The sequence below is a fragment of the Hylobates moloch genome, unplaced genomic scaffold, assembly GCF_009828535.3.
Source record: "Hylobates moloch isolate HMO894 unplaced genomic scaffold, HMol_V3 SCAFFOLD_4, whole genome shotgun sequence".
Lineage (NCBI taxonomy): Eukaryota > Metazoa > Chordata > Mammalia > Primates > Hylobatidae > Hylobates > Hylobates moloch.
Genome location: NW_026652279.1, coordinates 6,049,766 through 6,076,343, shown reverse-complemented (window position 1 = coordinate 6,076,343; position 26,578 = coordinate 6,049,766). Strand labels below are relative to the sequence as shown.

The 26,578-nt window shown below is 41.3% G+C and overlaps 1 protein-coding gene across 10 annotated transcripts in view; it reads right to left on the bottom strand.

Annotated features, from left to right (window-relative positions):
• ATXN7 (ataxin 7) overlaps window positions 1-26,578 on the bottom strand; it is a 140,264-nt gene that overhangs the window by 10,919 nt on the left and 102,767 nt on the right. For all 10 annotated transcript variants that reach the window (XM_058437128.1, XM_032149427.2, XM_032149419.2 and 7 more), the window contains 6 exons: window positions 12,392-12,644; window positions 10,116-10,375; window positions 9,528-9,610; window positions 4,230-4,495; window positions 2,182-2,380; window positions 1,699-1,820 (listed from right to left, as the gene is read on the bottom strand). In XM_058437128.1, coding sequence (XP_058293111.1) covers window positions 1,699-1,820; window positions 2,182-2,380; window positions 4,230-4,495; window positions 9,528-9,610; window positions 10,116-10,375; window positions 12,392-12,644 — 1,183 coding nt within the window. The remainder of the gene's footprint in view (window positions 1-1,698; window positions 1,821-2,181; window positions 2,381-4,229; window positions 4,496-9,527; window positions 9,611-10,115; window positions 10,376-12,391; window positions 12,645-26,578) is intronic.

Here is a 26,578-nt window from a genome sequence, read left to right as displayed (position 1 = left end):
GCCATGAGCCACATAACATAATGTGGATAAAACATTAAGAAATCCATTCTAAACTCTTAGGAGTACATTAAACCCATAGTTTCATGAGCTCAGCATGCTTTCCAAGTCCCAATGGGTAGTCTGAAGAAATATGAAGTTGAGATTTCATGTATCTTAGGGAGTTCTGGTGTGGAAAAACCCCTGCAGAACCCCCAAAACCAGTCCCCTGATTCTGTGTCTAGCCAGGGACAATGTTCCTTCATAAAGAAGAACCTCTTATCCAGCAAGAACCAGAAAGAAATATGAAAAAGAAAAGCAGAGTAACAGTGCTCTGGATCTGGTGTTCTAAGGAAACAGATGTAAGTCCTGCTAATGATCATGGAGATGGTTCTTTGGGTTGCAGACAATCCAAGGCCTCCGACCAGCATCTGACTTTATTAGGAAACCAAGGCAGGGAGGTAAATGAATGTACTGGCAGAGTCCATTTAAGGAGGCACTAGTAAACAATGCCGAAACAGAGGATCTGGGACGGCCTGGGGATTACTGGACAGTCACTTTAGCAAAGCTTACTATTCACCAAAGTCACTCCCACCGAATACTAGTTCTCCAAGATGTTCTCCTAAAAAAGGTTCCGAGGTGAAAAGAGCTTGGGACATGTTCCACATTATACATGATATTCCGTGCTTCAAGAGTTACAAAGCACAGTGCCCATTAGGGCTCCGAGAAGTTCTGCAGTAAAAAAGTTTTTTTTTGTTTTGTTTTGTTTTTTACAGGAAAGACTGAGTTAAACCTTTTTGGCCATGAACTCTTCTTCCACTTAAAATCCTGTTTGGGAAGCATTAGGTACATAATATCACACAAGGTGTCTTAAATTGCAAACTGGAGCACATGGCTCCTCTACCTAAAACCTTCAACACTGAAGCAATTTCAGGGTCACCTGGCCCCTGCTGGTTTCTTGGACCTCATCTTGCACTGTGCTCACTTTCCTGCTATCTCTCCAACAAGCCGTCTTTTCTGACTCAAGACCTTGACACAGCTGCTTCCTTCTGCCCAGAACCCAGTCCTCCCTACCATCCCAGTGACTGCTACTTCTCATCCATCCTTCTCAGTTTAAGGACTGCCTCTTCAGAGAGGCTTTCCCTGAATCCCTCTGGCCTGTATATTTTCAGCTCTTTACTTGAAAACATGTTACCGCTAGGTTCAATTCCTGGCCCTACCACTAACTTGCTGCATGACACTGTATCTGTTTTGTCATCGATTAAAACAAAACAAAACAAAAGAAAAACCAGGGGTGGGGGGAGGGTATAATCATGGTCACTGACAGCGAATTGTGACTGTTAAGTATATTTAAGTTGTTTGGTGTATAGTTGGCTCTCAGTAAGTCTTGGTGACTGTTATGGTTTCCATTATCTCACTTAGGACAAGCTATCATCTCCTTATTCTTCTGTAGACTGTAGTTTTTTTCTCCCCTCACCCAATCCCAACTAGACTGTGAGCTCCATACATGTGGGAGTCCTTCTGCTTTGAACCCCAGCACCCAGAACAATCTGTAGTTGTGGAGTTAAATGAATGAATGAAGGACAAGGCACCTTCTTCTCAGGGCCAAAGGCCAGCTTCATTTAGATAAGCATATCTTCATAACATCAGTCTCACAGGAAATAAAAGACAACACAGCACTGTGTAAACTCAGCTCCTCTCCCAAGAACAACAGGCACTCACTTCCATAGCTGTGCATTCAGATGCTTCTCCACCATGAGGTTGAGGGCGCAGCGAAGTCGATTCCACCTGGAGTCAAACACGTAATAGCCTCTTCCAATCTGCCGGCTCCCAAATGTGCAAAACTGCAAGAGAGAACATAGCCGCGTGCTTGCTGACTCCCACAATGGCATGCCCAGTCGGGGTTCTCGCTCCTTCAGGAAAGGAGCTAATCAGGAAAGACAGAACTGCCTCTGAGTACCGGAGGCTGTGAAGCATGAGTGACAATGCCTAGCCCTGAGTGTCATGCAAGAGAAAGGGAAAAAAGCATGAGATGTCCCCCACACAGTGTGTGTGCTGCTTCTGGGGCACCCTGTTCTGAGCTTCTCTCACACCTTGACCGCATCCCACACATACGGGCATGCCAAGGTCCCTGGCGCACCCCCCTGCAGTGCCCTGTCCATGCTGTGTGGGGAGGGTCAACGCAGGGGTGGACGTGGAACTTACAGATGCCGGCTGAGGATGATGACCTGAATAATGACAGTCCAGTTTTTCAACAGACTCTTCTTTGTCATCGCCTTCGCCCTCCTCACTGGATAACCGAGAAGCTGGCTCAGTGGCAGGCAGGGGAGGGTGTGGAGATTCATGGACTGGAGGAGGGTCAATGGGGGCACTCCCACCTTGCTGAGCAGGGCAGCCTGGAGGCCTTGGTGAGTAGAAAGCGCAGCACGGATCAGATCACACACCTGGGAATCAGCCGCCTTAACTGAGATACAACAGTGTGTCCAAAACAACCTAGCAGAGGCCTGGGTTCCACCTCTAGCACTGGGGGAAAACAGATGTTGATCCAGGTGGCTTGGGAGTAAAGGAACCTCTCTCCTGAACTGCAGGATGTTAAGTTCAGCTGTTTGCCAGATACAATCAAGGTAACTTAGAATGAATCCTTTCTATTGCCATTTGGGTGGTTCAGATCCCTCTTCTATTCTCCCCCAAAGAAGGGGAAATACATGTGGAATTTAACAGAATTCTTTGATTCCTCTTCAAATTTCAACTGGATTTGGTTTACTAACACAATAAATGAAACATAGTCATCCCTCGGTATCCATGGGGAATGTGAGTCCAGGACCTCCCAGGGACAGCAAAATCTGCAAATCCACAAATGTACAAAGTGGCCTGATATAAAATGGTGCAGTATTTGCATATAACCTATGCGTATCCTCCCGTATACTTTAAATAATCTCTAAATTACTTTTAGTACCTAATACAATGTAAATGCTATGTAATGTATTGTTTAGGGAATACTGAGACAAGAAAAAAAAAGCCTATACATGTTCAGTACGACACAATTTTTCTTTCCCCAAAAGTTTCAGTCTGCAATTGGTTTAAACCACGGATGCAAAACCCATGGATATAGAGGGCTGACTGTAATTTGCAAAGTGCTCTAAGATAACCTAGGAGAGACAGGAGGTGATACAAGAATAAGGTGGTATTACCACTTTATGTGGATAGCCTACAGCCTCTTACTCAAGGGCAGTAATGTATTTTTCCTACACCTATAATGGCCTCTGGAATTAAGCTTACATTTTTCTAGATGCAAAAACTTGAATGAGAAGAAGACCAAAGAAAGGACTTGGGGAGGAATCTCTGGCCAGGTCCTGACCACACTCTGAGGAGCCTCCTCTGATGGCTCCTCCAGCATACTGCACAGAGACCACAAAGCTCACGTTGCGAGAGGTTCAAACAGACACCTGGGTTTCCACGAGGGAGGGGCTTCCACCTTTATGCAACCATTTTAAAGATCAGACATGTGAGGGCGAAATGGTAAGCAATAGCAACCGAGGACTGGCACATTCCTCAGCAGAAGCTCTTGCTGCCAATAAATGAACAGCCAACACTGAAGCCCCTCTTTCTCTATGCCTTTCTCTTTCTCTTCCTCTGGAAGCTAGGTACAGTCTTTACTTCAACTTGGTTCAGTATGTAAGCACAAACACACACATATTCCACCATCACTCTCTCTGAGGTATGTGTATAAGTTCTCATTAAAACATTCTGATCCACTGTTTACTCTGCTACTAAAATGCTAATACATGCTTGGGCCAAAGCCCCAAATGAATGAATGAAAACACATTGATAAATGGATGCTGTAAAAACTCAGGCTACATGGCTTGTCCCCAGCAAGAATTCCCACTGCTATATAAAGACAAATGAAAGGGAAACTGCTGCCAAAGCCATGTGAAGAGTTCCTGTCACTAACCCGCAGGAAGGACCCAATTTCTGCCTGCTCAACAGAGTTGAGACACTTGATGTTGAGCAAGTATAGAGCAGATAACTCTAGCTTTATTCTGCTGCTTGCATTTACAACCAAGAGGAGCCCTGGTTGAAACTTACTGAACTCAACCTTTTTTTTTTCTTCTTCATAGTAAAACTCCCTTAAAAAACTATCTCCACAGCGAGGCTGAGATAAGTTTCTCAACATCATGACCATACTGAGATTTTACAGTATCTGTAAGTCTCATCTCTGAAGGTGGGAGAAAGAGTTGGAGGGCTTGGCTTACCTTGGAAGACTGGGGGTGTGAGGTTTAGGTTTACTAGCTACAAAAGGCTTTGATTCGGAAGGAATCACTCCGTGAGGGTTTTGGTGCGGCTCCTGTGACGTTCTAGGAGGGGCGGGATGTGGGTCCCTGAGAGGCTGCGGTGGTTGCTGAGAGTCCGGATGGCGAATCAATTCCTTTTCCCTGGGTTTGTTTTTGTGCTCGGCTAATAACACATCAAATCGTTTTCTTCTACCCTGGACAGCCCTGCGCTGGGTTAAGGAATGTGTCTGCGGACCAAAAAAATACAGAAACTGAGGAATCTCATTAATAATTTTTGGTCTGCCTTATATCACAAAACACCACTCCCAATAAATAAGCAATCTAGACCATAAGCATAGTGAAAGGCTACTCAGCATTTGATAAGCTAAAAACCTTAAGAGCCCGTTATTTTCTCCCTAGACTAGAAGCATACATTCTAGGCTCTAAATGCAGAAGAATCTGGAAATGTTATTTCCATCAGAAGAAAAAAGAAATGTGAGCGGTGACACCTGGTATGTAACTAAGTGCAACCATTAGTGCTATACGACAAGTACTCATGTTTTGTGACACAATAGCAATTTGGTTTTGGGGGCTCCTCTTACCAACTCCATTAGAAAAACCCTCTTTGGACCATTTAAAATTTTGAAAGTTCATGTAAACGGAAGAAACAATTATTCCATAAAACATGTATCAGAAAGTGTTCTTTTAGTAACTTCCAGAGAATAAAAATTAAACACAATTGCATCTCTCTATTCCAATGAAAATGCCGTGTAAAAATAGAAAGTGGCCCAAAGCATTCTGCAGACAGACTGCCACAGCCAAGGAGCACTGGACAGAAGATGAGGCTAAGAAGAAATGCTATGAACAGGAAGGGAGACAAAGTAATCCCTATAGATAGACACTGGCTATGGAAATCAAGGAAACGGGATGGACAACACCCTTGGGTCTTCAGACAATGTCTAATTTCAGAATTAAGAAATGGACACACAGAGGAAAAAGAAAAGTCAAATTATGGCAGTGTTTGTCTTAAGGCAACCAATACACACACCTGTGGTTGAAGCAAATCTTGTAAGAAAATGTGTCTGTAGTCCAAACGCATTTCATAGTTACTGGCATTAAAACAAAACAAAACAAATAAGCCTAATACTATTGCCAACAGAAGATAAAGTTGAACGTACAAGTGTGAACTGGTCAGAGTTGGGCAAATCTTATTGACAGTTGAGTCCAATCACTCAAGTTAAACCTGACCATTCCATACTGCTGAGATCTCAGTCTGCAAAAATGCAAGGAGATGCTAATCCTGAGGAGTGGATGAGTTTACATGAGCTACAGTGGCCCCTAATCACATATCCATAAACATACATGAATTAACCCACGTTTCCTTCTTTTATATTACAAAATACTGTAAATATGTGTGTGCATGCCCCTACACATAATACAAATGTATTGGCATAGTTGCTACAACTTTAGGGACTTAAAAAGGGAATTATGCTTCTAACTACCATTTTCCGTTGAATAACACAACCCACCTCCTTATGAGACACACTGCAAACTATGTCTATCTAAATAATCTAACCTGGCACAGATAAATGTGTTTAGCTTTTTACATTTTTACTTGATTTTCTTTAACATGGAAAATGTCCGTAAGAAAGTAACCTAAACGAAGACCAGGAACTTTGTTTTGTTTGTGTTGTACTAGCATCTAGAAGAGTACCTGACACTCAAATGCTTCGAACAAAGAGTTTATGAAAATAATGGCCCTCCAACGTGTGTGGAAAGAACGAATGAACGTATAATATTACTGGTCCACCTGCCTGTCTCTCCAAGCAGATGTATAAACCTCTCCCCAGCTTGAATGTTCCCGGTGCCTAGCACAGTACAGCCAAATGAAGAAAGCAGGCAGATACATTTTCCCAGCTCAGTTTGAAGCGTTAAGTAGGGTTTCCACTGAGCTGTGAAGAACATTCCAAACAGAAATCCGACAAGGGTTGCCCAAGGCTCACAGGATAAAGACTGCCTGCATAACTAGGCTCCAGGGCCCTGCACACTCTAAGACCCTTGCTTACTGCTCCCTGCTCCTTTGGTCCCGCGTACCTCTTCTTCCCTCTTTCTGTTCAGCCACCTGGCTGGCTTTAAGGTTCTAAGGAATTTGCTCTGCCCCTGTCACAGAGCCTTCACACATATTGTTTCCTCCACCTCTCCTACCTCTCCCATCCCTCTCAGCCCAGATAAAATCATCATATTGATTTCAGCCCCATGTTCCTATGGCAAGAAAGCCTTCCCTGGAAAAACTTCATTTTTGCAGGCTTTCATAATGTAGTCCTCTCATCTTTTTATAACTCATCAGTGGTAGTTTTACACTTATTTTGGTGATTAATAACCTCCATCTCTTTCATTAGACTGTAAGCGCCACAAGCATACGGAACAGGTGGTTATTGTGCTAAACCCTTTATTCCCTGGGACCTAGAACAAGTGAGGCCTGTGCTCACAGATGTATGTAATAAAAAGTTCTACAATGGACAAAGGCTACAGGAGTCACAAATCTCTCTGCATGGAAGGCACAGAGGACATTCGACGGGATATTAGACAGATGAAGAAGTGAGGAGGGGCAGTGAGGGTGGCAGACAGACAACAGAGAATGAGTAATGGGAACGAACAGCAGCAAATCCCCTGACGGTGAAGAGAAGAGATAACGTTCTAAGTCTAAGACAGAAGAGACCTGGCAGCAACTTGGGAAACACTCAGGGTAGGGACAAGCAGGCATGTTTAGCCCTACCGAGCTTAACAGATTCAGACCAAAGTGAAGGCAAGGAAAAGGAAAAGAACCGACAAAACAATGAAAAAAAGTCAAGGCATCCTGTAAAAGGGCAGGCCTTGTGGATGCTGCATTTTCTGCCAGTTCTATGCTGATCTCATGACAAGCTGGGTCTCAAGACTTTTTAATGCAATGGCAGGCTTAGCCCAATGCCACGGAGAGTAATGACACCCTTAAAGAAGGACAAGGGGAGCACATATCATTTGAAAAGGAAGATGGGAGAAAAATGCAGACCCTTTCAAAGTCAGTCTACCTAGCAATAAAGGCACAGGAAGAATGCTAGTCAAGCTCCTTGAAGATTTTGAGTTGAAAAAAAACTTCTGGCAACCTCACTTCTGGGTAGTTATCCAAAATAACTGAAATCAGAATCTCAAAGAGCTATTAGAACTCCTATGTTCACTGAAGTATTATTTACAATAGACAAGATGTAGAAACAATATAAATGTCTGTCAACAGGTGACTGGATGAAGATGACGTAGTATATACATACATTGGAATACTATTCAGCCCTTAAAAAGAAGGAAATTCTGCAATATGCTACAACAAGTATGAGGTAAGCTTGAGGACATTATACTAAGATAAATAACCCAGTCACAGAACGATTAAACACTGCATGATTCCACTTATACGAGATCTATAATCAAACTCACAGAATCAAAGACTAGAGTCGTGGCTGCCAGCGGCTGAAGGGAGAGGGAAATAAGGAGTTACTCATCAATGAGCATAAAGTTTCAGTTATAGCAAGATGAACAAGTTCTAGACATCCGCTGTATAATAGTCTATCATAGTCAACAATACTGTCTTGCACACTTAAAGGTGTGGTTCCCTGCCACGCCTTGTAAACCACTGAAAAAGAACATCTTGGGTTTGAAAAAAGCAAACCTCATTGCCCACAGGTACTGTATTACTGAGAAATCCATGTTACTGAGAGTCAGGTGGGCAGAAGGAGAATGGCAAGTTGTGATCATGATGTGGACAGGGCTGAGGCATGCTTTCACACATTCTCTTGGGGACAGCTGAAACTGACGTAATTCTACAGAACTCAGGTGGCTATCTTCATACACCACCGTCACTACAACACTGTGTGTCCAATTAGTACCCTATTAAAAAAAAAAGCAGTTTGTTTTATGAGAGTATTTAATCTAGAAATCCAAGGATGGGCTTGGGGTGGGGGTGTCCATTAATTCAAGATAGGAAAATTCAGAATGTGTATGTGTATGCACTATTTTATTCTCGGAAGATGGACCGTGGTTTTTTTTTTTTTTAAATGAGATATTTAGAGGTACTCTTGACCAATCCTTTTCCCCAAAAAGGTTCTGAACCACTGTTGTAAGACAAAATCTATACACTAAAATTAAATTAGAAGCTTAAACTAAAGTAAGAACCACTTAAAATTTTCCCACTCCACAAGACTGTAACATGCCTCCACCGGCTGGGGCATGGGGCAGGGCCTGAAGTCCTTTATTCAAATACACTTTAATAAAATTTAAAATAAAACACTAACAATTTTATTAATTTTTAGAAGAAAATGCTAACTTTTATCATTTTGACCCCCTCCCTCTCCCTCTAAGGTTTTAAAATTACATGCTTCAAAGCAGTGACTCTGAATGCTTCTTGAACCTTTCTGGGGGGTAGCTGGGGACACCCTCCAGAGAAATGCACATCAACACACAAGCTCATTTATGGAGAGGTGTTCACTGATGACCTGAAGCCACCCCACACCAATAACCCTTACTTTTCAGCAAATATACCTTATTAGCATACTGGCATTTTAAAAGAAGTAAGGAAGACCCCAGAGCAAAAAGGAAGACCACTGCATTTTCTTAGCTTGTATATAAATTATTAATATATTTTATCTAGTTTTTTGTTTCTCTTAAAAGAGATGGGTCTCGTAATGTTGTCCAGGCTGGACTTGAACTCCTAGACTCAAGCAATCCTTCTGCCTCAGCCTCCCCACTAGCTGGGACTTACAGGCATGCCTGGCTTGCAGTATTTTTTTTTTAAACTAGAAAACAGGGCTATCTCAAAGTCACAGATTTTTTAAAAAGTGGTTCTTTAAAATTTAAGACCATGGGTGACACATTTTTTAAATGTTCATACAACACGCAAAGGAAATTTCCGGACTTGCTTTAAGTCAGTATAATTTAAAGCACAGTCAAGGGTAGCCTATATGGAAATATGAAAAGTTTTTAAAAATAACAGACTGACTGGGAGAGAACACTATTCCTGTGGATACAACACTGCTTATTAGAAACAAAACCTCTGTCAAGATTGTAACAACACGCTTCACATTTTGTCAATCTGAGGCTTTCTTCAACAGAACCAAGTTATTCCTTCACCTACACAATTCAGAACAATCCACAAAGCATCTTCTCTGGGTTAGAGAGACTTTGGGAGCAGTGTGGTACATCCCAGTCACCCATGTTTATCAGGATAGTCGGCTTGACTTTCAGGAGTCCACCTACCTTGCATGTCAAAGACCGGGTGCAGGGCTTCTTGGTGTCGAGATCAATAACCCCACAGTGGATGTCAGGATCAAACTCTCTTTCTGTCAAAAGAACACAGGCATTACATGAGGCCTGACAAACTCTCCTCCATGTATTTTGTAAGTAAGAAAATAGAAGAAATCAACAGTTAGATAAATTATACCTGGAATAAAATCCACATTATCATTAAAATAAAAAATATACAACGTGTGAGCGCTGCAACAAAGCAGCAACATTACTAACACGGGGTGACTACTGCCATCAGATGACAGAAAAGATATTAAGTCTGTATTACTTCCTTCAGAAATACACCACTACAAAGCTACTTTTACATGACCTACACACACAAACACACACACACACACACACACACACACACACACTCTCTCTCATGCTCTTTAAAAACCAAGAATGAAGAGAACAAACGTATTAACTAAGGAACTTCCTCCTAAAGCTGAAGTTGACCAGTTTTAAAAATAGGAATTCTAGATTGCAGTTGATTTGCTCCCCATGAATGCCCATTTAATATATAGAGAAGCATTATGAAGAAAGAAAATTTCAAGTTACCTGATAATCTCTTATTTAAAAATTTCCTATTATTGGAATTGTCTTCAGGTTTCTTTTCCAGACCGGGCGGTGCAGGAAGCCCTTTGCCATTCAGAATCTGTCCAGGTGAAGGCAAGGTTGGCTTTGGTATTGAGGGGCAGTTAAGGCCAGGCTTGACTAAGGAACTCACAGTAGCAGGACAGGTTGGCCCCACCGCAGATTTCAGTAGTGTGCCATCCATTTTCGGATGAATCTTTTCCACTTTCACAGAGGGTGTCATGCTGTCATAGGAGGAAGTGAGAAAACCAGTACCTGAGTGCCCCAGCAGCTCCCAGGTGAATGGTGAGCCAGAGGGATGAAGGTAGAGCCTGGGCCTACCCAAGTGCTGAACAGGGCCAGCCTCTTGGAAGGCTCCTTATGAATTTTGTTAGTAAGGTTCATACTTATTAAGTCCATAAGCCCTTCTGGTGAGGCAAAACCCTCAGTGGACCATCAAATTTGCCTGGTCTTTCATCATTTCAAAAAATTTTACACATGAACCAATGGGAAACTTAGACCTGATACCCAATGCAATGCAATTTCTGTAAGAAGCAAAACATGAGAAGGTCTCAAAGAACCAAAGACTATTTGCAGAACCCTTGGAGAACATCTTTTGAGGACTGCCATTTGTAAGAAAGGATTCATCAAAACAAAGTAAACTTCTGAGTGAGCAAATATTTCAGAATAAATGTCACTAAAGACTTATGAGAACTCAAATATGCTTAATAACATATCTCCAAGAAGAGGTTCTTTGCTTCTGTCAATAAGGGAGACTAGTATTTAATAAATACATGTTGTGTCACTAAAGTGGTAATTCTCCAGTCCTTGAAAAATGTTTCTATGACAGGAGCTTAGGGAATACCTGTGCCACTAACAAAGAAATGAATCTTGGAATCTTACTGACACTATCATTTTGGTTGGTAAAACTGAAAATACTGGTAAGAAGCTAACAACTGGCCTGGTTCCTATCTAAAGGCCTAGCTCTACGCAAATATTTGAATAAATGAGGTTGTATAAACTTTGTTCAGTGGAGTCAGTGCTCTAACAGCTGTGAAGCTGGCCAGTGACTTACACACTACACTGGCACCGTTTTTGGCTTTCAGACAGCTCCCAGAACAAAAACCATGCTTGCTGTACTGTACTTCTGACAGAAGAACAGGGGCTGGGGGCTTAGCAACCAGGACAAACAGCCCCAAACAGCTGTACCTGGAATAGCCTGACAGCAGTAGAGAGACTGCAAGATGTCACATCCTCTCCCAGCTGGCAAGGTCCTTATGCAGCAGCAGGTGCTGGATCCCACCCTGAGATTAACCAGGTTACCAGATCTTGGACCTACGATGTGTGCTATACCCTCCAAAAGCAGGCTGGCCCGAGAAAAGCCATCCGCCACCAGGCTGAGGGATGCCATGACAAGGCGAAGTATGTTTCTATTGGAGTACATGGCTGCTCCCTCACTGGACCTCAAGAAACCTGTGAATCTACTGAGTGACCATGGAAACTTGCCAAAGCCATGCCTGGCAGGTGTGAACTTCCTTCAGTCTTCCCTCATCACTGCTGTGATGTGAACCTAAGGCTGAAGGGAGGAAGCACTGCTTCCCTATTTGCTCTGCAGACCCCCAAAAATTCTGCAGCAGCATCTGGGGATCTCTGCATCTTTTTATCATTACTATTATCCACAGCAGCAGTAGCAGGAGTGCCAGTATCCATTTGTTAACCGTCTCCTATGGCCAGACACTATGGCAGGTGCTAGGCATATATTAACTAAAATATTCTCAATAACCCAGCATAGTGGCTGTTATTCTTAGAGAGAAATGGTGCCTTGCCCAAACCCCTACAGCTAAGAAGTGACAGAAATGGGACACAAATCCAGGCCTATGTGACTTGAGGCCTTCTTGGACAAAACTCCCCCACCTCACGAAGCTTCCTTCTCCTCATCTGGAAAACGAGGATAGTAACAGTACCTATTCCATAGGGTTGCTGTGGTAAGTGACATAGTACACACATAGAGTTAGGTTTCAGTAGCTAGCACACAAGAATGGATCAATAAATATTAGTAACCTTATTATCATTGCTATTACTACTCTGAAAAGTTTCCTATGACATGATAGGGAAACATCAAGAAACAACGTAACATACATTTGAATTCTTCCCCAAGTAGGCTCTCTTTTATATTATTCACAGGCACTCTCACATGCCACTGGTGTACACAGTTCCATTTCCAGCAGGTAAGCTTTAAAAACCCTCCTGGCCATACTCACATTCTACCATGGGGAACTCTACTTTGCTGAATGGGATGCATTGGCCTGGTGTTCCCCCTGAGCTGCAGTTTGTCTTTGGGTGATTTCAACAACTTGGAACTTGATGAGGATGCACTAAGAACACCTCCACTGGAAGAACGGTTGCTTCCACTTGCACTGCCTCCTTTGCTTTTGGACAGAGAAGGGAAGAAGGAAAATACTGAGGTGGGAGGAACGGCCAAAGGCGGCTTGCTGGATGAGCTATGTCTTCTTTCTGAAAAGGAAAACAAAGAAAAAAAAGACATCATGTTTTAGGCAAATCTCAAATGTAATTCTGGAAGAATTCCCCGAAATCAACATATTCAGGTTAAAACACGTATCATTAAGTGAAGATATGTTAAACTCAGCAGCCTTCAGAAATGGCTCATGTAGGCCCCACAGACTTACTTAACACTCTAGGTGCTTCTGTTTCGGAAGTATCTCAGCATAAAGAGTTTTATCACATACACCCATCAGGAAATTAGACAACCATCGTAAACATGAGAATACTGCCTTTTAGGTTTTGCGTGCTAAAAATGAACCTCACTGGCTCCAACTTGCATTAAGAGAGAGGAAAATCATTCATTCATCTGCAGAGCTCTGCTAAATGACACTGCAAGCAATTCTTTCTTCTTTTCTAACACAGCACCTCTCTGATTTGCAAAATAGCAAAATCTTAAAAAAACAAGTTGTACCTTCATTTTTTTCCCTGTCACTACCCACCAGCATATGACACCAAATAAGAATGTGTCTAGGGTTATCTTATCATTCCCTAAGAATCTGTGCTGAAATTTTCCAGTGAATCATTTCACTTCCCACCCCCCCCCTTTTTAATAATCTCACTTGACTACAGATGGCATAGCTCCGGTTCACACCACTAAGATGCCAAAGGCGCAAGACAAAAATACCACAAATAGCTACGCCTGTTTTTTAAACCAGGAAGTAATTCATGGTTAAGTATAGACTACAAAGGTGTAGCTGAAAATAAATCTATCCACTGGAGAATCAGGTTTTCTTAGAGTAAGGTAATCCATACTAATATAAATCAAGAGCTGTTGAAGAATGTTACCATCGGAAACAAGTAAATTATTTGGTAACTTTATCTGCTTGAGTACCTTAGTGGCTGCCTTTAATTAATTAATTTAAAATTACACATTTTCTTAACTCTAAGTTTTAAAATGCACGCGATCCAACATTGACTTATCACAATACAGGAGCTATAGGAGTATTTAAAACATTAGGCACATGATGATCAATGACCACAAGTAAGACTTCAATGGTTTATTTCCAAAGATCTTCTTATAGCAATCCTGAGCTTCTTGGTAAAACTGTGGTGACTTATTCCTGGCAGGGCATTACTGCAATGATGGCTTATGAAGTACTTAAGAGTGTGTTCCACACCAGGACAAAATTATTATCCTAGCTATCTACAGACAAAATTCAAATTTCTATTCTCCAATTCAACTATACAAAGGCTACAATCAAGTTAGGAAGGTTAAATTGATAGTGATTTATATTATAAGTGCCTTTTGCTTTTTGTTCACCCCAAAATGAAAGCTGTGTATAAAGGAAGAAGAAACTAAAATAAATTCAGTTTAATAGTTATCCAAATTTGGCATCTGAAGATGTTTTTAAATTTAGTTTTTCTCTCTTTTATGATCCCAAACACTCTGAACATACTTTTAAGCATCAGCACTTGTCAGCCAGGATTGCAAACATGTGTTTGCAGTTTTGTCACCTGCCTTAGACAATACAGCTTCTGTGGGCCATGTCTCCATTGTCTTTCTCTGTAAGGTATGGGACAGAGGTCTTCAATTAACTTCTGCATGACTGGTAAAGCTTTTCTTGTGAAAAGGAGTGATTTTGGAAGGCCCTAGACCAGTGGCTGTCAACCTTGGCTACCCACTGGAATAACATAAGGAGCTTTAAAAACACTAATGCATAGGTCCCTCCCTCAGAGACTGACTTAATTTGTTTGGGGTGTGGACTAGGCATCCAGATTTTTGACAAGATTCCCTGTCTGATTCTATTGTGCAGCCACGGTTGAGACACTACAGTAGACCAAGGCATCCAGATTTTTGACAAGTCTCCCTGTCTGATTCTACTGTGCAGCCACGGTTGAGACACTACAGTAGACCAGGCTAATGCCTCAAGAACCATTAACCACAGCTGAGTAAGTTATCATGTGCATGGCACTGAGAATACTGCCTGCTGCATGGCACTAAAGGGTTTGTCAAATGAAGCTCACCACTACTACTTGTCTTGAATTATCGTTTTCCAAATTTTCATCAACTGCAAACTATTTTCATCGTTCTTACCAAAGCTACATAAAACACTATTTTTTAAAACTCAACATTTTAATTTACATCATCAATTCTATCATCTCCTCCTCCTTATTCTAATACTAGCCAGTCTCTCATGGGGACATCATTGGTATTTTGGACAGGACAATTCTTCATACAGGATTTCAGGATGGTTAGCATTCCTAGTCTCCTACTGCTTCTTCACCAGTAGTGCCCGTCTGCCAAAGACAACCTGAAACCACCCCCCAATCCATTTCCAGATGGGCTCCAGGGTGAAGCAGGGCACCTCCACCCTCAGCTGAGATAGGTTTTTTCCAAAACAATAGTATCTATGAAACAGTAAATTCAATAAGCTTATTATATAAACTAAACATTAAAATATTCATCCATGTTTATCTACAAAAATTACCTTGTGTACCCCCTGAAACAGTGCACTAAAGGAATAGCATGTCTGCGATATGAAGAAGACAGAGAAAACCCTCAACTAGAACTTTGACTTTTAAGAAGTACACTCTAGGTATCAGAATTCTCAAGCAGTTGTCTCAGAGCAAATGTGCGATGTATTTTCTTTGAAGATCAAATGATTAGATAAAATTCTCAATCGAATTAAATACCCTCAGTTCTGCTATGAAGCCTGTTTTGAGAATGCAAATGCATTCCAAAGCCACCGATATACTAAGAAACAATTTGAACATACTGAAATTTTGCATTCGCTTTTTCATGATTTTTGTCTGTAAGAAATACCAGGAGAACACAGAAAACTATACCTGGCTGAAATGAGCCACGTGGGAAAACACAAAATGCACACCCCCTCAAACCTCCACCATCTACCTCAGTTCACCACCATGGGTGTTATTAACCACACCCAAACACAGCTGATGCTACAATTTTTCATCCAATTTCAGATAACCTCCTTCCATCACTTCACAGTCAAGCTGCAACCTTTCCCACGCCTTCCACAAGCAAATGCCAGGTCTTTTCAAGGTAACTAGCATGTTTATTCTAGTATTTATGTATTTTTTGACCACTTAACATTTGTAAGACTGTGCTACCCTTTTCATTAGGTTCCTATGTTTTTCTGTGTGTGTCACTGATGAGGTCTTTGAGTGTTGTGCCATAACCCCGTTTTCCCAATAAGCCTCATGTGGTTTTTGTTGCGTAATTTTGCATTGTGCAGTAATTTTTTAGGAATGCATGTTGTGTTATAGCAGAACTGACTGTAACTTTAAGCTTGTCCTTTCAATTTTCTGTTCCCATCATTGTCCACCCTCCCCCTGTTTTCTTTGGTTAAAATCTTCTTTTCTTGCCTATTAACTCTTGATATGAGATTCCACTAGAAAATCAAGGTTCAAAGCTTCTTAAAAGTCTGCCGACGTATCGATAATATTTCCAAAAAAGTCTATTTTCTACTTCAATAACAATAAAAACTATTTAAAAACTAAGAATGACAATCTATCATGTGAATTTTTCATTCACTAAAATTTGAAACAGATTGTGTGTGTGTAGTGTGTGTAAGTAACTGAGATTCTGGCTGAAAAGCTCCAGCTCAAATTCTTGTCACGCTACTGAATTAAGCTGTTCCTTAACATCACGGACTGGTAACTTACTCTGTGAAAAGGACAGCATCTGGCTTTCCCCACCACAAGAAAGCAAGAAGGAAAAACCAAATTTAATTGCAGTTGAGTTGGACTCCCCTTATCCTTTCACTGTGAGTTCTTATTTTTCATAAGATTTTAAACTGGGCATCTAGCTCTTAAAAAGTGTTTGTTCAGGCCGGGCGCGGTGGCTCACGCTTGTAATCCCAGCACTTTGGGAGGCCGAGGCAGGCGGATCACGAGGTCAAGAGATCGAGACCACGGTGAAACCCCGTCTCTACTAAAAATACAAAAAATTAGCCGGACGTGGTGGCGGGCGCCTGTAGTCCCAGCTACTCGGAGAGGCTGAGGCAGGAGAATGGCGTGAACCCGGGAGGCGGAGCTTGCAGTAAGCCGAGATGGCGCCACTGCACTCCAGCCTGGGTGACAGAGTGAGACTCCGTCTCAAAAAAAAAAAAAAAAAAGTGTTCCCAGATCAGAAGAGAAGTCGGCAAATTATAGGTGGGGTTAGGGACCCTATCTTAAGTGGACAAAGTGATGGCCAGATGCTGAGCACAACTGCAATGTGGTCTGCTGAGGAGTCCAAGTTGAGTTTTCAAAGCACTCCTCTCTCCAGGATCTGGCACCAGCCCAGAGAAAGCATACTCTGTCCCTGAATGAGGAGGGCATGATGAATGGCTCCAGCAAGGGAGAGACAGGCCGACTGACAGACAAGTATAGACACAAGAAAAGAGCAGAGACAAAGAAAGACAAACATGCCTAAGTGTGTATGTGTGTGTTGTGCTGGGGAGAAGAGAGGAGACAGAGCTTCATGGGGCTCTTTCCCCTTGTGGCTTCCATATGTCACATGGCAAGGACAGGATATTAGTAGTGGTGTAGGAGGGTGGACAGCTCTCTATAGGTCTTCCAAAATAGAACGCAACCAAGAATACTAAGCTTATAATTCTGAATTCATGCTGAGATTTTTTTTAAATTATAAGTATTAACACCCAGGTACACAACAAAATGGAGTTCAAAGCAAATAATTAGATCTTTTTATATCATAAATATTGCTTTGAAAACAACTAAAAATAATTTATAATGAGCAAGTGTCAACATTAGGGCACAAATCTAAAAAGCAATCAAAACAAATTGTAACTCCAAATGCTAACATTCATACTTGAAAATAATCTAGAAGGATATATGTCAAGCTTTTTAAAAAGTGGTTATTCCCGGGATTATAGCTCTATTTTTAAAAACAATTGTGTATTGTTTTTCTATAATGAATATCGTTTACTCGGTTATCAAATACATACTTCTAAAGAAGAAAAATTTGGTGTTCTGGTTTCAGTTTTACACATGCCAAAATAAAGCAAGGCATACTATCATTCCTGAGCATAGTATCAATTTGTCCCATTCTCAACGGGTATCATGCAAGTGGCTAACTACTAAGAAACCCCCACAGAACCTGAATTAAATATCTTCAGTTCTGCTATAAAGCTTGTTTTGAGAATGCAAATGCATTCCAAAGCCACCGATATACTAAGAAACAATTTGAACATACAGAAATTTTGCATTCACTTTTTCATGATTTTTGTCTGTAAGAAATACTAGGTGAACACAGAAAACTGTAACTGGCTGAAATGAGCCATGTGGGAAGATTCAAAATGCACACCCCTCAAACTTCTACCATCTACCTCAGTTCACCACCATGTGTGTTATTAACCACACCCAAACACATATGATGCTACAATTTTTCATCGAATTTCAGATAACCTCCTTCCACCATCTCATGGTAACTCACAAGCTGCAACCCTTCCCATACTCTTTATTCAGGGCTCTTTTCTTATATCTTATTAAACCTTTTACTAATCTTTTTTTTTTTTTTTTTGAGACGGAGTCTCGCTCTGTGGCCCAGGCTGGAGTGCAGTGGCGCCATCTCGGCTCACTGCAAGCTCCGCCTCCCGGGTTCACGCCATTCTCCTGCCTCAGCCTCTCCGAGTAGCTGGGACTACAGGCGCCCGCCACCACGCCCGGCTAATTTTCTGTATTTTTAGTAGAGACGGGGTTTCACCGTGGTCTCGATCTCCTGACCTCGTGATCCGCCCGCCTCGGCCTCCCAAAGTGCTGGGATTACAAGCGTGAGCCACAGCGCCCGGCCTACTAATCTTTTATAATCCAAACAACTGGCTGATGAGAAATCTCACCTTCAAGAACAACAACATCAACAACAGCTGCTATTGTGTATTGTGTACAAACCACATGCCAGGCACTATGCTACGGGATTTACATGGATTATCTCATTCAATCCTGACCATCTTTCTAACAAAGTAGATACTATTATTAACCTCACTTTCCAGATGAGGAAGTCAAGGCTTTAAAGGACTCAAGTCAGTCGTCAAACATCACATGGTTACTTAAGAGGCAAAGATGGCTGCAATCCCAGGCAGGCTGACTCCAGCACCTGGGTGAAAGCACAAGGCAACTTGCCTGCTCTGAAATGGCATTATTAGCAAGTCATAATACATGATGGAGGGGCAGGCATAAAGGTGAGGGCTGGGGCACAGATCAGTAAGAAGCCCATCTTCCCCAAGTGCTCGGCAAAATCAGGTTGTTAGTGTACAAGTCTGCATAGGCTGAACATTTGTCATCGATGACAGTTTTTTGGTATATTCAGGGTGGGATCGAGAATATGTTTAAGGGAAATCCAGATTGTTTTCGATTTCATCTTTCCATTTTGGAAGTTGCTAAGCTAAAAATCAGCTATGGGTGTGTCAGCCAGTGTAGCAATTCTCTGCTTGGAGGGTCTTAAAGCATCCAAGATGGTTTTGATAGAGGCAGACAAATGCCTAAAAAGATGGGGGGGTCTCCGACGAAACCCCACCTCCAAGTCGAAGACGGTTTAAAGCCTGAAAACCAAGCTACAAGTTAAATCCTAGGACTGGATTAAGAATTTGTCTTACCGTTTGGGATGCTTTCTTCTAATTGGTCCCCACCCTTCACCTATTTTTATATATACCTACCCTTTCCAAATTGGTTTTTCTACACTGTCATGCCCACCTTTGAGTTGTGCCTTCCCTTTAAACTTTTTTGCATACTCACAAACCAATCAGCAGGCACTCCCCATTCTGAGTCCATAAAGGGCCCCAGACCCAGCCACATGGGGAAAATATTCCCCTCTCCCTGAATCCTCTCTCTGCTTGAAAGCCATTTTCATTGCTCAATAAAATTCTTCTCCACTCTTCTCATCCTCCAATGTTCCACGTATCCTCATTCTTCTTGGGTGCAATACAAGAGCTCAGGAACCGCCAAACGCAGGTACAACCTTAACACAGGCAAGCTGTGACACACCCAGCGTGGCCGAGGGAGGCCCAAGCAGGGCATATCGCTGGCCAGGCATCCCTGGCTTGCAGAGTGACCAAGAAGAAAAATCCTGCATCAGTTTGAAGAGTGAACTGTGACAGAAAGTGCCAACTGGGGCTGTCTTTATAGCTTGGCTAAAAAGAATCAACTTACACAGTTTCCAGATGAGCATGCTCTACAAAAGACCATTAGCAAACACCTGCTCAACAGGGTAAGGCTGGACCCACCAACCAATACTCAGTACAATATGCATGCTTCCAGTCACTCTCAGGTTGTTTATGGTCACCTTCCCAGCAGAGGCTCAGGGCTGTTGGGCACAGTCTTGATATGTATGGGTTGAGTTCAGCCTGAATAGAATCCAAATCAAATAAAAAATACTTTTTAAAAGATTACCTGAAAAGGGCAAGAACTTTAGAGTCAGGGATATGTGGGTTCATATCCTTGCTCTGCCAGTTACTAGTTGGGTGACCCTGGGCAACCAGCTCACTCCATCCTCGGCAGCATCTTCAACTGCCAAGCCTACTTTGCAGGACTGCTGTGGATTAAACGATAAAGAGTTGCAAAGCCTGCAGCGCAGAGCCTACTATGGACCAAGTACTGGGAACTCAACAGCACATAAGACAGAGGCCCCTGTTAGCTTGGCTGATGCCAGCTACAGGCTTATTTATTTAGACAGAAAAGTACTCACAAGTAACACCTCCTGACTTCTAAAGCAGGTAGAAATCATTTAAGAACAAACCAAACCCTCTTTACTGTAAGTTATCTTCTCCAGTGTGATACGGATTTAGTATACATATTTTTACATGCCATTTCAGGAAGATATCAACCTCTTCTAAGATAGCTCAGGGGAGCAACTTTAAGAATTCATTTAAAAATCAGCAAATTCACACCAAACAAAAAGAACATTCACTCAAGCTAAAGTTATTTTACAAATAAAAGGTTGGCTCATTTTCCTCACAGAACTCAGAAGACACTCAGGAAGAACTGCAAGTAGAATAAAATGAAGATTAAGTCTCAAATTCAGCTTACAGATTCAAAGGTGGAAATTTTGGGCAGATTTTCTAAGTAAAACTCACAGATTTTTCTTTAAATTAAACTCACTCACACTTTGAGATAGACTCAGTTAAGGTTAAACAGAGTGTGCACTCTGTCTGCATGGATGGGCCTTATGAGAAATACCAATGCATGCTTCAAGGAATGCATGACTTCATGCCTTCTGACAGCTCCATTCCACAAACATCCCATAATGACGCCCATTTAAAGCAAGGACTTTCAATAATGAAGGTTATACATGGCTATAAAATGTAAAACATAGGTAAACATGCACACAGTCTTTGGCCAGTCACAGTAAGTAACAATGCATGTATCAAAAGCTCAGTTTAAAAACTTAGGTCATTCATTAAGCTGTCCCTTTACAAAATTATTTATTGTTTATTTTTATGTCCAGGTTGAAAAATGACTGCAGCTTGCCATTATACAGCTCCCAATTAATCCAAACTGTCATACTCCATTTCCAGGCCACCAAACACAACTCGTGAGGTGTCAACTGGCATCATGTGTCTTTCACAAGGATTATAACTCCTTAAGAAAACATCCAAGAGCAGGACCTGAGAAATAAAGACTGCGTTAAAAAAAAAAAAACACACACACACAAAAACTCAGCACTTTTTTCTTACACGTCTACTTTGTTCCAGACTAGTGTTTTCCCTAAACTTTTGTTATTCACAACAAATCAAATTTTGGATCCTTTTCCAAATCTGCACAATATCTAGACCATTATTTACTTAATATATTTTTTAAAATTCAGTGGCTGACTAGGTACTAATTTAGCATTATCCTAAGCAATAATATCTCTGAAAGAATGACTTTGTATTTGATGTAGGAGTTTTATATATATATATATATATATATATATATTTTTTTTTTTTTTTCCTCATGAATATTAAAAAATACTTGGCATACCATTGAAAATCACACTATGGACTACACATGAACATCAAGCATTTAATATTTCCTCACTACTTTCACTGTTGTCAACTTTTCCCTCTACATTTTCTTATTCTTCTTAAAAGCACTCACATGTAGCCTGACAAGAAAACATGGTCCTACTCCATCCACTCTTTGTAGTCACAGGTCCTTTTTAATCCTAAATCAGCTTTATCTTTGATCCAATTTCCTTATGTTCCCCAGGCACTTGATGAAACTATTCCAGAGAGACCTGAGTGTAGTCTAATTGCTTAAAAAAGGAAGCAAGTCGGTGGGACTGTCCCTGGAACATTCAAATCTCAAGTTGGGGAATTCAGAACTGACCTCTGACATGCAGTGCCTCAAAGGACAATTACCCAAAATTGGGGCTGTGAGGCAACTCCAGAGCATGCTTAGGTGGGTTACAAATGGCACTGGAAAACACTGAGAAAGAAAAAGTCCTTGCCACAAAGCACTCGGCATCATTTCCACTAGAGAGATTTAACTGAAAAGGATGATTTCAACACTGGCTGCCCTAACAAATTAGTCTCCAACTGCTACCTCTGCCAAATGCATCTCTCCACCCCCTAATGCAGAGGTGCTTTTAAATTAAAACATAAGGGGAAAGTGCAGAAAAGAGAGTCATTTATAGCACTTGGGCCACTTGAAACAACTTTTCACCAAAGGTCCTAATCAAATTATCAAGCTCTTGAAGTCAGTGCTTTATGACAGAAATAAAGGCTCCACTAAAGTATTCGGGTCTCTTGGCATTTCCACGTCTCTGGGCAGAGCGCGCACTGCAGCATACCCATTCACACTGGCTGCATGAAAGAGAACAGATCACAAAGGGCAGATTACAAGGGAGAACGACTCCACTCCAGTGGGGGAAGGGACAGGCGTGAATGGATTGTAAATAATGTTGCTAAGAAAGGAGCAGAAATATGGCAACCTCAAATAATCCTCTTGCCAGGAATTCTTCCCAAGAGGACTGTTCTTTCTGAACTCTGCTTTCAAGTATGTGAGAAATATGAAAAACTTATTGAATATCTGGGGGACACTCCTTCCCTGCCTAACTTGTTGCTTTTTGCAAACATTTGTAAAAGGGCTTTAAAAAAATCCAAATATTTTATTGAAAAAGATGGAATGATAGGGAAAAAGAGGAGGTACAGAATGTTATAACAGTTGATCACCTTGGCTATGAGTATAACACCCTTTTTTTGTCTTTCATAAAACAGCTTGTCTTAAGTAAAACCGAGTGGTCTGAGTCATCAGTTCAGTTCCTGAAGGACGCCCTTTTTATGCTCCTGCAACCCTGTTCAAGGTGCAGACTTTTGACCCGAGGATTATCATCCTCTCTAACACATGCATACACACAACACTTAGGGAAAGTACCTTTTGGAAAAAGGATGCTGTTGCTTTTGAGCATTAACACAACCATCCAACTGTTTACGCCACCTCTGTGATCTTGCTGTCACTGTTTCTGACTACAGATACCACACAATGAATGACATGCTGGCTGACACTTCTACTTTGCTAACAGCCATAAGGACTTCTCTCTGCTATCCTCAGAGAGCACGGTGTTACCCAAATGATGCTGACAGAGTACAGCAATAAATCACCCTGGCCGATTTATTTGACCTCACTATCTAGGTGATGCACATCATTTTGTAAAATTTCACTGCCCTTTCTTCCTCTTACACCATCATTCACTTGAACTGTTTCTATACCTCAGGTATACATGTGAGAAGAAAAGAGAGAGCCAAAACCAAAATCCACCAGTCTCTAGCTACTTTTGATTTAATCCTCTATCTGTTAGGGAAAAGAACACCTTAGAATTTTAGCAATTTACCTTTATAAGGATAGCCTTCCTATTTGTTTTACTATCTGTAGTTCAAGCATCAAACACACTCAGTCTTTACACAAGTATCTCTATAGTCTCAATTTGGTCTAGGTCACCGTTTTCCTAAATGAAACATATGGGCTATTACCAAAATGCTAAAAGACAATTAAAAAAACAAAACTATGCCGTTAACCACTCCAATCCAATTTTTACAAAAACACAAAAAGAGAATAAAAGGAACCTGGTAAAACTCAAATTAGAGGAGCTGCCTGGTTTTTGTTGTGTTGTTTCTGTTTTGTCTTTTAAAATAGAAATTTCTGTGTAGGAATCCCAACAGGGAGCATCATCTTCCCAGTCCAACAAACAAGAGCAACTCTGCAAGGTTCAACGAAATGACAAAACCATCTGCTGAAAAGTGCTACACTGAGCCAGTCACAATCCTTATTGCTATTTTCCACGAGTTTTATATCCTTTTTATATCAGCTTATTCTGGGTGGGGGAGGGCAGAATACCTGAAGACCAGAACATGGAAATAAGAAAAACCTCACATTTTGAACACAGCCTTACAGCTTCCTTCATTATACATTCTTTTAATAAGGAATGAGTGATTAATTACCCAGGAATGCCAATGTTTTCAGTGAGTCTGCAACACACATTTATTTTTTAGAGAGAAACAGTATCTGCTCCACCTGCACGCCAGGGCTGTCAACTAATAAAACATCAGAAGTGACATGCAAAAACGAAAGCAGAAACAACGAACCTAAAACTGTCTGACAAGAGTTTTCAGAAAAGATCAATTACAGAGAATCAACAGCAATTTGATTAAAGGTTTAAGATCTTTTCATATTTAAAGTCTACAACTTGGGAGCTAAATTTCAACCTCAATTAAAACCATCCGGTCAAGCTCATTATTACACAAGGCATGAAATCTGAACCTCCTGAAAACTAAAGAACTCAACTGACACCTCACTTCCTGCATGAAGACATAAGGTCTGAGACAGGTAAGGTAATATTGAGAACAGCCTCCACATCCACCCAAGAAGAATCAGCTTAGCTCTGCTGGCTACCTTAATAACACAACTGAAAAAAATCATCTTTTCTGGCAGTCAGTCCATAATTAAATTTTTATACACTCAATTTAAGTTACTGAATGACTTCCTAGGGTTACTGTTTGTATTTTGAAGTTGTTCTTCCTCTTGACGCAGTGTTCTGTTTGAAACTTTGCTGTGGAATTGAAGTATCTGACAAAACAGCTTTCAAACACATTCTACAGGAAACACTGCAAACTGCCTGTCATGAAACCTCACTTACCACAAGTAAGATAAAAAACAAACAGTTAAAGCGTGTTACAACGTTCCTCCATTTTTAGAGAGCGACGTAACCAATACTCTCTCTGTTTTGAGATATGGGAACTGTTTGGTGCAAACCTCAGCATTTTGTTGGAGTTAATAACAAACTCGACTCCTGTCTGCATCTGAACTTTGGCCAGATCACTCAAATGACATTTCAGAATGGCTTCTGTGGACAGCTTGCAGCAGCTAATCCCTGTGGCTGCGATTACCCACGCTGATCCCCTAGTTCTGCAGGCTCCCTCCCTCCACTACTTGAGCAGCGGAACCCTCCTGGCCTGCTGGCAGGGCAAGACAAACGCCAGGAGGAAAGAGGCCTGCATAAACTCTTCTCAAATCTGCTTGGTTCTATGTAAGGTTAGCAAAGACCTACCCCACCGTCCACAGGCTCATCCAGAGCTGGGCCCTGAGCCAAGCCAAGCCTCTGAAAACTGCCTCAGAAAACTTACCCAGTGGAGCTTTCAGCTCCTGCGCAGAAGGGCTGCTTTGGAGAGGCGTCTTGCTACCTTCCATTCACAGAATTTGGTTGTGCTTCATTGCACACTTGCTACTGCAGGCTTGCATCATGATTTGGGTCTGCCCACCAACTCCAAATATGCTCCATGTTTGGGCTTATGTAACATTTGCTACTACTGTAAAAAGCACTTGAATTACAAAGGTCCTGGCAGATCAACAGAAAACAGGGGGTGGAGTCTAATTTCATCTAATATGGTCATACAAGGCGTCCTGGCCGGTGTAAATTAATCTTTCTATTTGAAAGGCAACTTGTCAAAACTGGGGAAGATGGAATTTGTAAGCTTAACCTGCTAAAATGCAAATTACTTATACTTTGTGAATTTTTTTCTGAATACCTTTAAACTGACAAAGTTACTACCAGGTATATTACAAAACTTACATGATTTATTTAAAAACCTACATTTTAAATCTCAGTAGACCTAAAGGTCTTAAAGTTAAACATTTCCATAAAATACCTGCAGCATTTTTCCAGGTTTTATTTCCCCTATACTATCTATAGTTGCTAAGCTTTTCAAAAAAAGTTTATTATTCCTAAGCATACTTTTCCTTCCTAAATCTAGTAACAAAAAATCTGAACCCACTTTCTGTGCATATCTGTAAAATATGTATAATTTCATATCCACGTTTGTCCAGTTTGTTGTTTAATCACTGGAGGACTGACTAAAGCTTTCATACTTTTAAATCCAAGAATTTCTCTCACTGAGTGCCCCCTTGAAAATAGTGTCTTCCTGGCCTGTTTCCCTATCATCCCTATCATGCTCCCTCTCTCTGGCTGATCAACAAATCTACTGTCAAATGACACAGAATGGGGTGTAATGGCTCACACCTGTAATCCCAACTACCTGGGAGGGTGAGGCAAGAGTCCAGGAGTTTGAGGCGGCAGTAAGCTATGACTGTGCCACCGCACTCCAGCCCAGGTGACAGAGCTCTAATAAAAACAAAACAACAACAACAAAAAATCCCCACAAGTGACATGGAAAAAACTGCCAAGTGATCTGAGTTTTATGATAATAATGACTTAGATACCTGATAGTTCAAAACGAACTCTTTTAAATGTCAAAAGAAGCAGCAAAAGATTCTTCTACAGAATCCTATCACCCCACACAGAATATTTGGCAAAAGTCATGAATTACATATGTGGAAATGATTTAGCCTGAAAGGGGTGGAGAAGAGTTCTGAGAGAGGCATGAAAACGGCTTCTATTAGACAAAATTCTAAATTGACTCTAAAACAAAAGAACAGTAGCTGCACTGCCCTAT